This window comes from Cyprinus carpio, chromosome A17 (assembly GCF_018340385.1).
Source record: "Cyprinus carpio isolate SPL01 chromosome A17, ASM1834038v1, whole genome shotgun sequence".
Lineage (NCBI taxonomy): Eukaryota > Metazoa > Chordata > Actinopteri > Cypriniformes > Cyprinidae > Cyprinus > Cyprinus carpio.
The window spans coordinates 24,579,232-24,595,293 of record NC_056588.1 but is presented as its reverse complement, the minus strand read 5'-3'; the positions used below and the strand labels follow the sequence as shown (position 1 = coordinate 24,595,293).

Here is a 16,062-nt window from a genome sequence, read left to right as displayed (position 1 = left end):
TATTCTCTTTCTACCCAAAAATTCACACCCCTACAAGCTATATATCATCATTAGGGGTTGACTCAGAAAAATACTTCACCCTTGTACAGGAGAATATGAGAGAACAAAATATATAGTTCTACCAAGGAAGAAGCTGTTGGTATTAAAATAAAAGGTACAAGATGAGGTTTCCTGAATTTTGTATTATATGATCTGTATCATACTTTAATAGACTTGCTCATACTTTTATGCAAGTACCATTTGCCCTTTTTTTCTCAAAAATATGTCCTTACACTGTATCTCACTCTCACAACAACAATAGGATGTTTAGGATGTCAATGCAACATAGCAGAGTTTGTTTTGCAGTAGTAACCAGCTGACTGTACATTATGCCTTACACATTTGAGCACAGAATGATGGGATTGAATTGAGCCAAGGATTCCTGACAGCCGTGTAATAAGAAATAAAACAGGATTCTGTCCTTCTCACGTCATCCCACATTGACTGAATTTGTTAGAAATCATGAATACCTTGATGCAACATTCATTATGTCCGTTTAGTTCTCAGGCTGTTCAATGCATCTTTGAAGGCTGCATGTGCAGCAAGGACTAAATTCCCCCTTATATGACTGACATGAACGTGATAAGACAGATAGGTTATAACCCGTCGCACCACTAGCATACTCTGGCACCACCTTTCTCTCTTGCTGTCTGCCTGACCACTCACACCAGGCCTGTGGGGAATGGCACCTGATTTATGTGGAAGGCCATCGGACAGGATGAGTGGCATTTTAATGTGCTTTTGCAATGTTTGGTCACAAGCACTATTGATGACGGCACGGAGGAGTCATCCCTGGACAGCCGGAGTGCCTTGCGTGATGTGAGCCCTGGAATGAGTTGCCGGTCGTGGTCTCCCAAATGAAATAATGCCCTGTTGGAAGGGTCAGCCCAATAAACTTACATTCTAGGGAGATGGAACCTGCCAATCAGCTAGACGGCTGACAGATGGACACTGGTTAATTTGCACCTGAGCTGTGCTGCCTGTCAGTGTGAAGAGGCTGGGTAAAATGTGTGTCTTTCTGTGGTAGGGAGAGAAGATACATGTGGTGGAATTGGTGGTGCTTTGGAAAAGGTTTTTGGATGGATGGACTTATAGATACAGTACATAGACATGTAGACATATAGATAGATAAATGGAAAGGTGACAGATGGAGGGATGGATGGATGGATAGATAGATTGATGAATGAGTGGAAAGATGATTCATGGATTGAGTGGTAGAAAGATGACTGATGGATGGATGTATTGATGGATAGAAATATAATGGATGTATGGACAGAAAGATGATTGATTGATGGATGGATTGAAATATAACTGGATGGACAGATAGAAAGATGATTGGGTGGATGGACAGATGGAAGGAAGGATGGAAGGAAGGATGGATGGATGGATGGATGGATGGATGGATGGATGGATGAATTGAAAGACAACAGATGATGATGATGCTTGATGGATGGATGAATTGAAAGATGACTGACTGATAGATGGATGAACAAATGGATAAATGGAAATATTGTAGATGGATGGATGGATGAAAGATGATGGATGGATGGATGGATGGATGGATGAATGGATATATGATGGATGCAAGAATAGAAATATGACTGATGATGGATGGATGGATTGAAAGATTATTGATTGATGGATAGATGGAAAAATTATGGATGGATGGATGGATGGATGGATGGGTGGAAAGATGATTCATGGATGGATAGGTAGAAAGATGACTGATGGATGGATAGATAGAAAGATGGATGGAGGGAGGGATGGATGGATGGATTGAAAGATGACTGCTAATGGAAAAAATATGGATGGATGGATGGATGAACTGATAGATGCATAGATATGTAGACCGATAGATGGATGGATGGATGGATGGATGGATGGATAGAAAGACGACTGATGGATGGATTGATGGATGGATGGATGGATGGATGGATGGATAGAAAGATGTCTGATGATGGATGGATAGAACAATAATTGATTGATGGATGGATAGAAAGAACTCACACCTGGAGCAGTTGGTAGCCAAATTGCTGTGGCGCCCGGGGAGCAGTTGGGGGTTCGGTGTCTTGCTCAAGGGTCTCACCTCAGTCGTGGTATTGAGGGTGAAAGAGAGCACTGGTTATTCACTCCCCCTGGATGGATGGATGGATGGATGGATGGATGGATAGAAGGATATATAGATAGAAAAATGGACAGACCTCCTGAAAAATTAACATTCAACTCACCTTCAAGTTTTTCCAAACCTGTATGAGTTTGTATGAGTTCCAACATTCTTCAAAATATCTTCTTTTGTGTTCAGCAGAAGAAAGAAACTCATACAGGTTTGGAACAACATGGGGTTGAATAAGTAATGACAGGATTTTGGAAATTGGAAATTGGTTGTTACTCACTCTCCCTGGGTCAAATGAAAAGGACTTATGTCTACTGGTCTGACCACTGGATCAATACACCTACTCCTGCTGCTGAAAGGATCTATAAAATATATATTTGCTGAAGGTATAAAATGCAATTAATCACCTCTTAATCTCACAGCTGCAAGGTGTTGTGTGTGTGTGTGTGTGTGTGAGAGAGAGAAAGAGAGAGAGAGAGAGAGAGAGAGAGAGAGAGAGAGAGAGAGAGTACTTGACTGATAAATGTACCAGGGCATTTGTGATTTAATGGACAGGAATTGAACACAACCTATTGTATAGACTGGTTGGAATTATTATTCAATATTATTCTACTGTATTTCACAATATTTATCATGAAGTGAATTGCTACCTATTAGAAATCAGATTTATTCAAATAAATTAACATGCATATGAAAAAACTCTAGACTTTTTAAAATACAAAAATACAAATCTGCATTGTATATATATATTATGGATTCTATTCAGTATATTTACTGTAAATGTAATATTGAATTTAAAAATAATATAAAAAAAGTAATGGTCAGTAGATGGTCAGTCATATAATCGGTTTAGCAGGTTGTGCTGTTGTGTAAAGTCATGGGGACTCTTTAGCTGATTGAAACAAAGTTAAAACTCACACAAATTCTGGGCTGTTAATAGTATGGGGGGGGGGGCATCGCTATCGTGGTCCCCCTCGGTAGACACACAATTGTGTGGTTTGCATTGTGCCTAAACTATGGAGACAGATTAATCTCAAATATAATTCACGCAAAAAACACGATTCACACATGCATAAACAATTTCACATGCATGAAACCTAATCCACGTACACACAAAAAAAATTCACGTGTGTGAAAACAAAAATATATTCACAAAAAGCAATTCACATGCGCAAAATAAAATTATATATTCATAAAATACATTTCACAAATGCAAAACACAATTCGTAGATATACAACTGTGCACAAAAACCTTTGAATGTTTAAAATGTACGAGTGTCTGAATGTACAAATCGTCATTTACTACGAATCCACTCGGATTTGTGTGTGTGTGTTTTTGAGACTTTCCTGGCAGAGCTCTCTTCCCACGTGGGTCTGTCGTACTCTTTAGCCAATCAGATGCGAGCTTACTATTCAACTAATCATATCATAAGCCACTGAGAGTGCATCAGAAGCTCGCAGGCAATCGGGGAGACGTCAAGAGAGAAGCCCATAGAAGCCCTGGCGTTACATTTTAAAATACTATACAAAATAATTAATCAGAATACTTACTCCTGCTCACTCACGCCAAAGAACTCCCCGCTCAAGCTCGCAGTCTCTGCAAGATTAACGATGGCAGTTTGGACGCACAGCTACTAGAAGATTTACATCTGTCAGACAGGTTGCTGGCGTCATCAAGCTTAGTTTTGAGTCTGCGCGTCAGAAACGGAAGTTCTAAAAATCGCTAAAAATGGGCTTCACTTGTCTCAATTGAGTTCCAATTGGGTCGCTGTGTCCATTTCTTTTACTGTCTATGGGATTACTAAAGTAAAGGCTTAATTTCCGTTCTAATTAATCCGTATTGCGCAAAAGGTGCGCAGAATTGTGCTCCTTGAATGCACTCTCGGTGGCTTATGATATGATTGGTTGAATGGTTAAGCTCGCATCTGATTGGCTAAAGTACGACAGACCCACGTGGGAAGAGAGCTCTTGCCAGGAAAGTCTCAAAAAAACACACACACACAAATCCGAATTGGATTCGTAGTAAATGACGATTTGTACATTCAGACACTCGTACATTTTTAAACATTCAAAGGTTTTTTGTGCACAGTTGTATATCTACGAAATGTGTTTTGCATTTGTGAAATGTATTTTATGAATATATAATTTTATTTTGCGCATGTGAATTTCTTTTTGTGAATATATTTTTTTTTTCACGCACGTGAATTTTTTTTGTGTGTACGTGAATTAGGTTTCATGCATGTGAAATTGTCTACGCATGTGTGAATCGTGTTTTTTGCGTGAATTATATTTGAGACTAATCTGTCTCCATACTAAACACGCTACTACATTTAATGTGTAATATAGCTGTTTGTGCTTATAAATAAGTTACAAAGCATAAAGTCGACATATATAGAGTTAATATCTACAGAAACCTCTTCCCTGAAATGCATCAGTTGTAGTCCTGCCTTGGTTTTTTTTTTTTTTTTTTTTTTTTTTTTTTTGCTGTAAGGCCAAAAAATATTGTATGAACTTCCAATACTGACTCTATATCCAGTAGATTAAAATGTTTACAGCTGCTTAATTAAGCCTCTGAGCTGAAACTTATTATATATATATAAACTTATGTTAAGGAGCTTTACATTTCTAACAAAGGTGGGATTTTAAGATACAGGAACTAAAACAGAGTTCAAGGTGAAAAAATGTGCTGCAGCATGAGGAAAAATAATGTTTTTATTAAACTTTAAGTCATGTAAATGTGTTCTAGCAGACCCCCAAAATCAAATTATTGACTTGTAAATGAGCATAATATGCCTTATGGTCTTGTTGTCATTCACTGCAAGTTAAAAATGGCGTCTACCCTGACTAAGGTCTATTGATTGTTCCACTACTAGTGTAACCCATAAATGATTTGGCATGCAGCCTGCTGTATTTGTCCCAATTCAAAACTCCTTCAGCCTGTGCGGCGTAAATGATGTAGCCTGGTCTTGAGCACAATGGACTGTGCTAAAGCCCGGCAAATCACAAGCCAGCTTGTTAATTGCCTTTTTCTTATCTCTCCATGTCCAGTGTGTATGGCTGTCCTGTCGCCAAGAAGAGAAAACCCCTGGAGAGTCATGCCCTGGAGCCCTCGCCCAAGAGGAAGGTCTTTCTAACAGTCGTAGACCACAAGTCAATGGAGAAATGCTATAACAAGCACAAAATTGAGGAGATGGATGAAAAAGATGAGGAAGAGGAGGAGGAGGAGGAGGAGGAAGAGGAAAAGGAAGATGAAGAGGAAGCGGAAGAGGAATATACAGACAACGAGGACCAATATGAACAGGAAGAGGTAGAAGTGATTAATGGAGAAGAAGAAGAGGTGGAGCAGGAAGAAGAGGAAGTGGTGGAGGAAGATGAGGAAGAAGAGGAAAGAGAGGGGGAGGATGATGAAGAAGAGGATGAGGTGGAGGAAGATGAGCAAGAAGATGAGGAGCAAATTCAAGGAATAGGTGAGTTTGAATAAATCCACAAAAGATGGACATTTGATTTATTATACAGTAATTTGACCTGACATATGAAATACTTTAATTCATACAAAAAAAAACTAAGCAAAAAAAAAAAAAAAAAAACTATTTTTAATGAGTTAACTCAGGTAAAACGCTCTTTAGCAATTGCAGATTATCACTTTATACAGTGTAGTATGATACGGAGCTCATACTCAAGGAGGAAAAACATCTCAACATTATTCAGAGGCCAAAACTGTTGGGAGGTCATGAATTGTGGTAGAGTTTGTATTATGGTAGAGATGCTAATCTCAAGGAGGTTTAAAATCAATGAATATTTTACCAGTATTATGGACTCATACTTTATATATTTATACCAGTATTATGGACTACATACATAAAATTATACACACTACCGGTCAAAAGTTTTTCAACAGTAAGATTATTAATGTTTTTTTTCACAGCAAAAGCAGTAATATTGTGAGATATTTTTACCATTTAAAATAACTGCTTTATATTTCAATATATTTTAAAATGTTATTTATTCCTTTGATTTCAAAGCTGATTTTTTAGAATCATTACTCCAGACTTCAGTGTCACATGATCCTTCAGAAATCATTCAAATATTCTTTTTTTGTTCTGAAAAAATATTTATTATTTTTTTTTTTTTTTTTTTTTTTTTTTTTTTTTATTATTATTATGTTAATTTAAATGTCTTTATCATCACTTTTGATCAATTTAAAGCATCCTTGCTAAATAAATGTGTGTGTGTGTGTGTGTGTGTGTGTGTGTGTGTGTGTGTGTGTGTGTGTGTGTGTGCCAAGTCACCTTTATTTATATAGCGCTAAAAAGATTGTGTCAAAGCAACTGAACAACATTAATTAGGAAAACAGTGTGTCAATAATGCAAAATGACAGTTAAAGGCAGTTCATCATTGAATTCAGTGATGTCATCATGCAGCTCAGGTTCAGTTTAAATATTATATGTGCAATAATTTGCAATCAAGTCAACGATATCGCTGTAAATGAAGTGTCCCCCAACTAAGCAAGCCAGAGGCGACAGCGGCAAGGAACCAAAACTCCATCGGTGACAGAATGGAGAAAAAACTTTGGGAGAAACCAGGCTCAGTCGGGGGGGGCAGTTCGAAACCAGCAGTTCAATTCCAGGCTGCAGCAAAGTCAGATTGTGCAGAAGAATCATCTGTTTCCTGTGGTCTTGTCCCGGTGGTCGTCTGAGACGAGGTCTTTACAGGGGATCTGTATCTGTGGCTCTAGTTGTCCTGTTCTCCGCTGTCTTTCAGGGCTGTAGAGGTCCTTTCTAGGTGCTGATCCACCATCTGGGCTGGATACATACTGGATCCGGGTGACTGCAGTGACCCTCTGACTTGGATACAGACTGGATCTGGTTGGCTACGGTGACCTCAGAATAAGAGAGAAACAGACTAATATTAGCGTAGATGCCATTCTTCTAATGATGTAGCAAGTAAATCAGGTGTTATGGGAAATGTTCCCGGTTCCGGTTTACCTAATTAATGCAGCCTAAAAATCCTTTAATGGATTTGGATATTAGAAGTGTATTAGTATGTTATGTGTAAGCCAGGTTAAAGAGATGGGTCTTTAATCTAGATTTAAACTGCAAGAGTGTGTCTGCCTCCCGAACAATGTTAGATAGTTTATTCCAGAGTTTGGGCGCTAAATAGGAGAAGGATCTGCCGCCCGCAGTTGACTTAGATATTCTAGGTATTATCAAATTGCCAGAGTTTTGAGAACGCAGCGGACGTAGAGGACTATAATGTAACAAGAGCTCGTTCAAATACTGAGGTGCTAAACCATTCAGGGCTTTATAAGTAATAAGCAAGATTTTAAAATCTATACGATGTTTGATAGGGAGCCAGTGCAGTGTTGACAGGACCGGGCTAATATGATCATACTTCCTGGTTCTAGTAAGAACTCTAGCTGCTGCATTTTGGACTAGCTGGAGTTTGTTTACTAAGCATGCAGAACAACCACCCAATAGAGCATTACAATAATCTAACCTTGAGGTCATAAACGCATGGATTAACATTTCTGCATTTGACATTGAGAGCATAGGCCGTAATTTAGATATATTTTTGAGATGGAAAAAAATGTGGCTTTCTAAGGAAAGGTTGCTATCAAATAGCACACCTAGGTTCCTAACTGATGACGAAGAATTGACAGAGCAGCCATCAAATCTTTGACAGCATTCTAGGTCCTTACATGCAGAGCTTTTAGGTCCTATAATTAACACCTCTGTTTTTTCAGAATTTAGCAGTAAGGAATTACTCGTCATTCAGTTTTTTTATATCGACTATGCATTCCGTTAGTTTTTCAGATTGGTATGTTTCGCCGGGCCGTGAAGAAATATAGAGCTGAGTATCATCAGCATAACAGTGAAAGCTAACACCGTGTTTCCTGATGATATTTCCCAAGGGTAACATGCAAAGTGTGAAGAGTAACGGCCCTAGTACTGAGCCTTGAGGTACTCCATGCTGCACTTGTGAACGATATGATACCTCTTCATTCACTGCTACGAATTGATGGCGGTCATATAAGTACGATTTAAACCATGCTAATGCATTTCATTAATGCCAACAAAGTTTTTCTAGTCTATGCAAAAGAATAGTGTGGTCAATAGTGTCGAACACAGCGCTAAGATCCAATAGCACTAATAGAGAGATACAACCATGATCAGATGATAAGAGCAGGTCATTTGTAACTCTAAGGAGAGCAGTCTCAGTACTATGATACGGTCTAAATCCTGACTGGAAATCCTCACAGATGCCATTTTTCTCTAAGAAGGAACATAGTTGTGAGGACACTACCTTTTCTAGTATCTTGGACAGAAAAGGGAGATTCGAGATCGGTCTATAATTAACTAGTTCTTTGGGGTCAAATTGTGGTTTTTTTGATGAGAGGCTTAATAACAGCCAGTTTGAAGGTTTTGGGGACATATCCTAATAACAATGAGGAATTAATAATAGTCAGAAGAGGATCTATGACTTCTGGAAGCACCTCTTTTAGGAGCTTAGATGGAATAGGGTCTAACATACATGTTGTTGGTTTAGATGATTTAACAAGTTTATACAATTCTTCCTCTCCTATAGTAGAGAATGAGTGGAACTGTTCCTCAGGGGATCTATAGTGCACTGTCTGATGTGATACTGTAGCTGACGGCTGCATGGTTAATGTTGTTTATTTCTAATAGTATCGATTTTAGAAGTAAAGTAGTTCATAAAGTCATTACTGCTGTGATGTTGGGAAATGTCAACACTTGTTGATTTTTTATTTTTCGTTAATTTAGCCACTGTATTGAATAAATACCTGGGGTTATGTTTGTTTTGCTTCTAAAAGAGATGAAAAGTAATCAGATTTAGCAATTTTTAATGCTTTTCTGTAAGATAGGTTACTTTCCCTCCAAGCAATATGAAATACCTCTAGTTTTGTTTTCCTCCAGCTGCGCTCCATTTTCCGGGCTGCTCTCTTTAGGGTGCGAGTGTGCTCATTATACTACGGTGTCAGACTGTTTTCCTTAACCTTCCTTAAGCGTAAAGGAGCAACTATAAAATTCTAGAAAAGAGAGAGTCCATAGTTTCTGTTACATCATCAAGTTTTTCTGAGGTTTTGGATATGCTAAGGAATTGGGATACATCAGGAAGATTACTTACAAAGCAGTCTTTTGTGGTAGAAGTGATGGTTCTACCATACTTGTAACAAGAAGTAGAATTTACAGTTTTAGCTATATGAAATTTGCACAAAACTAAATAATGATCTGAGATATCATCGATTGGCTGCATAATTTCAACACCATCAACATCAATTCCATGTGACAGTATTAAATCTAGAGTATGATTTTGACAATGAGTAGGTCCTGAGACGTGTTGTCTAACCCCAATAGAGTTCAGAATGTCTATAAATGCTGATCCCAATGCATCTTTTTCATTATCAACATGGATATTAAAATCACCAACAATTAAAACTTTATCTGCAGCCAGTACTAACTCGGATGTAAAATCAGCAAACTCTTTAATAAAGTCTGTATGGTGTGTGTGTGTGTGTGTGTGTGTGTGTGTGTGTGTGTGTGTGTGTGTGTGTGTGTGTGTGTGTGTGTGTGTGTGTGTGTGTGTATACACTGACTCTAAGCCTTTGAATGTTATAGTGTATAATGTTGCAAAAGCTTTTTATTTCAGATAAATGCGGATCTTTGGATCTTTTTATTCATCAAAGAATCCAAAAAAATAAAAATAAAAATGTACTCAACTGTTTTAAATATAAATAATAATAATAATTATTATTGTTGTTGTTGTTGTTGTTGTTGTTGTTGTTGTTATTATTATAAATGTTTTTTTGAGCAGCAAATCAGCATAGAATGAAAGATCATGTGACACTGACGACTGGAGTAATGATGCTGAAAATTCAGCTTTGATCACAGAAATAAATTACATTTTAAAATATATTCAAATACAAAGCAGTTATTTTAAATATTAAATTATTTCACAATACTCCTTTTTTTGTATTTCTGATCAAATAAATGCAGGCTTGGTGAACAGAAGAGAATTCTTTAAAAAACATAAAAAATCTTACTGTTCAAAAACTTTTGACTGGTAGTGTAAATATAACTCATCACTCTATATCTCCAATAATGTCTTAGTAATATGATATTTAAATGATCAAAACATATAATACAATGATGATTGAGAGAAGAACAAACAAAGGTTCTCAAAAGCCTGATGATCATATTTGAGACTCACTGATTTTTCTAAAAAAAAATGATGTCTGGAGAATCAGGTAAAGCTGAGCTGCTTCAGTCTAGTAAGTGTTCATCTGGAAATATTACTAATAGTATCAAAGTTATTGTGTTTACTTTTTGAAAATCAGTAAAGATTTACATGAAGCGTAAGCTAAATTAAACTAAAAAGAAAAAACACAATTTACTTGCTAAAAAAGGATTAACTATCAATCAGGTGACAGAAGGCCTTAGAAATTAGCATATCAAATATGATACAGTAGGCCTTAAAAGGTTAATCTGGCACCAGAATGTTTTATTTTTGGGTTTAGAAACAAAACCAGAGCTGAATGTGAAGTGAGTATTTCAGCCTCCAGAGGGCTAGGGGAGGTAATTTGGCATATTCGGAAGAAGGTCACCGTAATTTGAGGTGCAGTTGGATGATTTTGCTGTGACCTTCAGTGTCAGGCTAAAAACAGCCGTCTCAAAACAGAGGTGCTCAGTTCATTGACCCACACACAGCCTACTGAAGGTGAGATTTGAAGTGCACCAAAGCTCTCAAATATTACCAACGGTCTGATTGTTTCAAAAAGTTACAAAACTTTAAGGAAACTAATTTAGAAGAATATTTTTTTCATTAATTAATTTGAACAACAAATTGGTTCTTAAATTATTACCCCAAAATCCTAAATACTGTGAAAGTATTGGGTTATTTATTGCTACTAATCCTAACATGCACATACAATATGTCAGCCCTATCACAGAAAATGTAGAATTCATATTCTCAGTCATTTATTAAAAAAATTCAAGGCTAACGAGTATAATTTTAACACAATAATTATACTTAAACAATAGATTAAAAATATTATAAAAATGTAAATTTAAAGATTTTCATTTCAAAAGGAAATTCTGGTAGTATGACTCTGTATGCTTTATAATAAATCACATATTGTAATAATAATCATTATTATTATTTACAAATAATCACATTATCTTGTGTGCAATGACTGTGTTATATGGTTTAAGGTAAGTACTAAACTAACTAGCCAATGTCATTATCACAAAATCAATACTGTTGAGAAAATCTTTATTATATATAGTAATACAGACATTCTTGTATATCTAGACCTGAAGCATGTTGTCTGATTAATGGGACAGCATTGTTGCCTACCAATTGTTTCGGTTTTGGTGGGTCGGTTCTGGTGGTCTGTGGATGTCTGCTAAATCAGGGAGTAGGCATGAGATGTGTCTCAGACATGTCTCATCCACTTCAGACAGCTCAGCCAGACGCACATGGCAGGACAATGCTCTGCAATCAGACCTGACAGAGCCTTCTAGTCTAATTAACTATCAAACTCCCACATGTATTGGCATTAACCCTGTTTTCTGTGCTGTGTTTTCTTACCTAAGATATTGGCTTTGTCTCAAAACCTAGTGAGCTGACTGCATGAACAGTTGTCGACAGTGTTAATTTAATTAGAACCTTATAAGGAACTGATTTCGCTCTTCACAGGCACAGCTTCATTAACAGCCAGTCAAGCACTGCACAGTTTGCACTTGACCAGCATTCTATTGCTAACATGAAACTAAGCTAATGACATTAGCACACTTAAATACTGTGAAAATAATTAGATGGAATTAATATGCATTACTAATATTAGCTCTTCTGTCGGCAGTTTTTTTTTTTTCTGCAAAAATAGTGTTAATGTTGTAAAATGCATCAGCTGAAACAAAAGCATTTTTAGCATTTTTCACTGAACCCATTGCCATTTTTTTGTGAACTTGATCCTTCGCCGGGAGTTTGATTGACAGGCGATCTGGCCAATCTGATCGCAGAATCTGCCATTTTGTCCAACAAACAAACCAAACAGGAGAGTAGATTTACGTTGGTGGACTTTAACTTGAAAAATGGTGTGAACTGACGTCTTTACGTTGTTGAAAGATTCCTTTATGATGTTCATTCATGTTTATTTTGTGCTATAACTAGAAAAAGAGAAATAAATGATTGGTTCATGTGCGGCTTGAACTGTGGCTCTACAGTGATCTGTCACGACACATTAAAGAGCCACAAAAATTTTATTTATTGTTTGAATTTCCTAAAAATTACCAAATTTGAAGACATTGGAGACTTTGTTTCTTACCAGAAATAACCTTCTCTGTGTTGTCTGTCGGCGTATTGTCATTGTCCTCTTTGCTCTGCAATATATTTTTCACTGCATGAGAAAATGATGTGTGGCATGAGAGCGCTATGGCTTGTTGGACATAGCAACAGTAACTAAGGGGGGGAGGGTCTTTGCAAAGGTTTGATTATTTGAGACTTTTTTCTGTTTTGTTCTTGCTCAATTCCTGCCACTGCAGTGCATCTGTGGCAGAAGGACTCAAGTACCACACTGTTTGCTCAATGTTCAATTTTGAGAATTACACTGAATGTGCAAAAACTTTAGTAAGAAAGGAAATGAACAAATTTAATTTACTTCAGTAAAGTAAGGTAATGTATTTGATTTGATTTGATTTAGGATAATGAAGAAGAAGAGCAGTAGTAGAAAAGGAATGGGATTTTTTTTTTTTTTTTTTTTTTTTTTTTTTTTTTTTTTTTTTTTTTTTTTTGGTAAAATAATTACTTTGAACTATTTGCAAATAGTAATTGCACACACTCTAATTTGAATGCCTAATATGTCAAAAACACAAAATGGCAAAATGTTTGTTGTCTTGTCACATTAAGTCATTAATTATATTCATTAAGTAAATGATTTAGCCTATATTTGACAAATTTGATTTTTTTAAAAATAGTTTGCATCCCTATATTACAGTTTAACATTTCTATAGTTAAACAGTTGTCAAATATAAATTGTTAAGCTACTTTTGTCGTACTACTTATACTCTTTTACTGTTAAAGCTGAAGCATTGCACTGACTTCTATAAACACTAAGCTCACCTTGATTTGATTGGCCATCTCAAATAGTTTGACATTGACAAGTGAACAACCTAAAAATCTAACTTTTTGTCATCCTAACAACAAACAGAGCAGCATCAAGAATATAAAATATCGTGAGGGCCAGTTTGGCCATTTCTAATTATTTAGGAAAACAATGTCTAATGTCTAAGATATACTTTAAACGAATTCAAAGAATGAACAGGTGTTATGTAATTTTGAATAACATCAGGCCGAAATGAAGTTTGTTTGGAGTTCACTTTAGGAATTTAAAGCATCTTGCCGAAGCAAAATTTCTGGAAAAGTTTGCTTTGGCTGGTTAACACCTTTGAACCCCATTGGTCTGTTGTGATGATGTAATAAGTAGGTGTGGCTCTGGGGATCCACCCTCTTTGACGTGGAAATCTTCTCTGGTTCATTTCCTCTGTTAAGTTTGTTGAGGTCAGATGTTCGTAACACATACTGTAACTCACTGGACACCCGCTTTATAGTAGAAACAATGGAAAATTTGTATATTGGAGCCTTGAGGTGGTTATGACCATGATGCAAAGGTGGTTCAGAGTAAAACAAGTGGTTAGGTGTGGAATGAAACTTTGTTTTGGACAACGCAATTGAACCAAGAGTTATCTATTTAGCTGCTACAGCTGGTATAACAACATTTGTTTGTCGTTCACAGAGAGTGACCGTATGAATTGCAGTTCCAGCAGGACAAGCCCCTCCATGGAGAAAGACAACAACAACAACGATGAATATGACAACTACGATGAACTGGTGGCCAAATCTCTGCTTAATCTGGGCAAGATTGCAGAGGATGCCGCTTACCGGGCCATGACTGAGTCCGAGATGAACAGCAACTCTTCAAACAGCGCAGAAGAGGAAGAGGAGGAGGAAGAGGAAGAAGAAGATGAAGAGGATGAAGAAGATGAGGATGAGGAGACCTCAAGGAAAGGTGAACTGAGTCTAGACGTCAACAGTGATGTGGTTAGGGAGACTGTGGACTCTTTAAAGCTCCTGGCGCAGGGTCATGGAGTCACGCTCTCAGAAAACCTCCATGAAAAGCCTTTTCAGGACGATGGGAGCGAGAACACGGACTGTGGTTACATCAACGGAAATGGATCCACGGGTAATGGAGTAAGTGGTAACTGTGGTAAACCCACCAGTAATGGCCAGATGGCAGAGAAGAGCGATGAGGAAGTTTGTCTAAGCAGTTTGGAGTGTCTTCGCAACCAGTGCTTTGACTTGGCGCGCAAGCTAAGTGAGACCAAGCCAACCGAGCGGTTCCACAATAACCAGCAGGTAGGGATTTGTTTTGTGTTTTTTTTTTTTCTTTTTCTTGACCAATAGCCAGTGCACTTTAACCCAGCTAAAAAGGAATGTTTTCAGAGCTTTGGTGAATGTTCTGGCAATGTTCTCTCAAAGTTATGAAAGTAGGCAGGGGCAGACTGGCCATCTGGACGTTCTGGAGAAGGCCGTTGGCCTGGTTCATCATCAAAGAAAAAGTGTCAGATTAAGTGGTTGATGAGCGACAAAAGGGGGCGCTAATGCAATCTATTTTTGCTTATAAGAAACAGTGTTGCCAAGTCTGCAGTTTTCCTGCAGAATTGGGCTACTTTAAAGGGATAGTTCACCCAAAAATGAACATTTGATGTTTATCTGCTTACCCCCAGTGCATCCAAGATGTAGGTGACTTTGTTTCTTCAGTAGAAGCCAAACCAAGATTTTTAGCTCAAACCATTGCAGTCTATCAGTCTTATAATGTAAGTGGATGGGAATCACGGCTAAAACATAAAATAAAACAAAAAAAAAATCATACACAAACAAAACCAAATTAAACCCTGCAGCTCATGAGGTTACACCGATGTAGAAGATAGTAGCGACTGTTTGTTGTTGTGGTGAGCCTATTTGGGAGAAAATCCAGGGCAGTTTTTTTACTCCCAGTCCATCCCTGAATGTAGGTGTCTGTCAATAAGATTACTAGAACATTAATTCAAAGTTATCTGGTCTTTCATAAAGTTCCAGAAATGTTCTTTATTTATCATTATTTATTTTTTTCCAGTGGGGACATAACTACTGATTATAATGACTTATTATAATACTGTGTTTTTACACATTGTGTTGCGTATCACGCCGCTTAACATAAAACCATGTCTGCATTTGTGATCGGAGAAACAACAAACAACAAGTGCTACTCTACACTGCTCAAAACTCGTGTTTGAATCATCAGTGGCAAATTCTTTAAATATAAAAAATGTACTTACAGGCTGTGAGTCAGAAACGCCAGACTCTCCTTGCAAAGTTGGAACTGCCCCACTTTATAGAAACAGCCTTTGAGCATAGACGCATTGTAGGCTACTCTGCAGGTTGGCCACAACATGGCGGCGGCAACAACAATACTACAGCAAGAATAAAAGTTCCGCCTTCATTTGGCCGATTTATGCAAATCTTCCCACACAGTGACATAGACATGTGGGGGCGTGTTTAAACGAGGCATTTTAGAATGGCGTGGACAAGTCTAAACTTTTATAAAGAATATCTCTTTGGATTTGAGACTTTAGTCTTTGCAACTTTACAGATCTTCTTCATGCACCAAGAGCTTGTAACACTCCGAAGAGAAATGAAAAATTGAGATCACATCATATGACCCCTTTAAAATGGAATGTTCCCTTAATGTTTTTGTTAACATTTGAGTAAAAAAAAGAAGAAATAAAAGCCTTTTAAAACATTTACAACAACAACAAAAATGTTCAGAAATTTAAATGCAAACGTCATGAAAA

General features: G+C 37.2%; 1 protein-coding gene across 1 annotated transcript in view; it reads left to right on the top strand.

Moving 5' to 3' along the window:
• The window catches only part of LOC109074177 (myelin transcription factor 1-like protein), a 102,241-nt gene that overhangs the window by 62,886 nt on the left and 23,293 nt on the right, over nucleotides 1–16,062 (top strand). Inside the window, exons 4-5 of the mRNA XM_042774583.1 lie at nucleotides 5,201–5,619; nucleotides 13,965–14,584. Of these exons, the coding sequence (XP_042630517.1) occupies nucleotides 5,201–5,619; nucleotides 13,965–14,584 (1,039 nt within the window). The remainder of the gene's footprint in view (nucleotides 1–5,200; nucleotides 5,620–13,964; nucleotides 14,585–16,062) is intronic.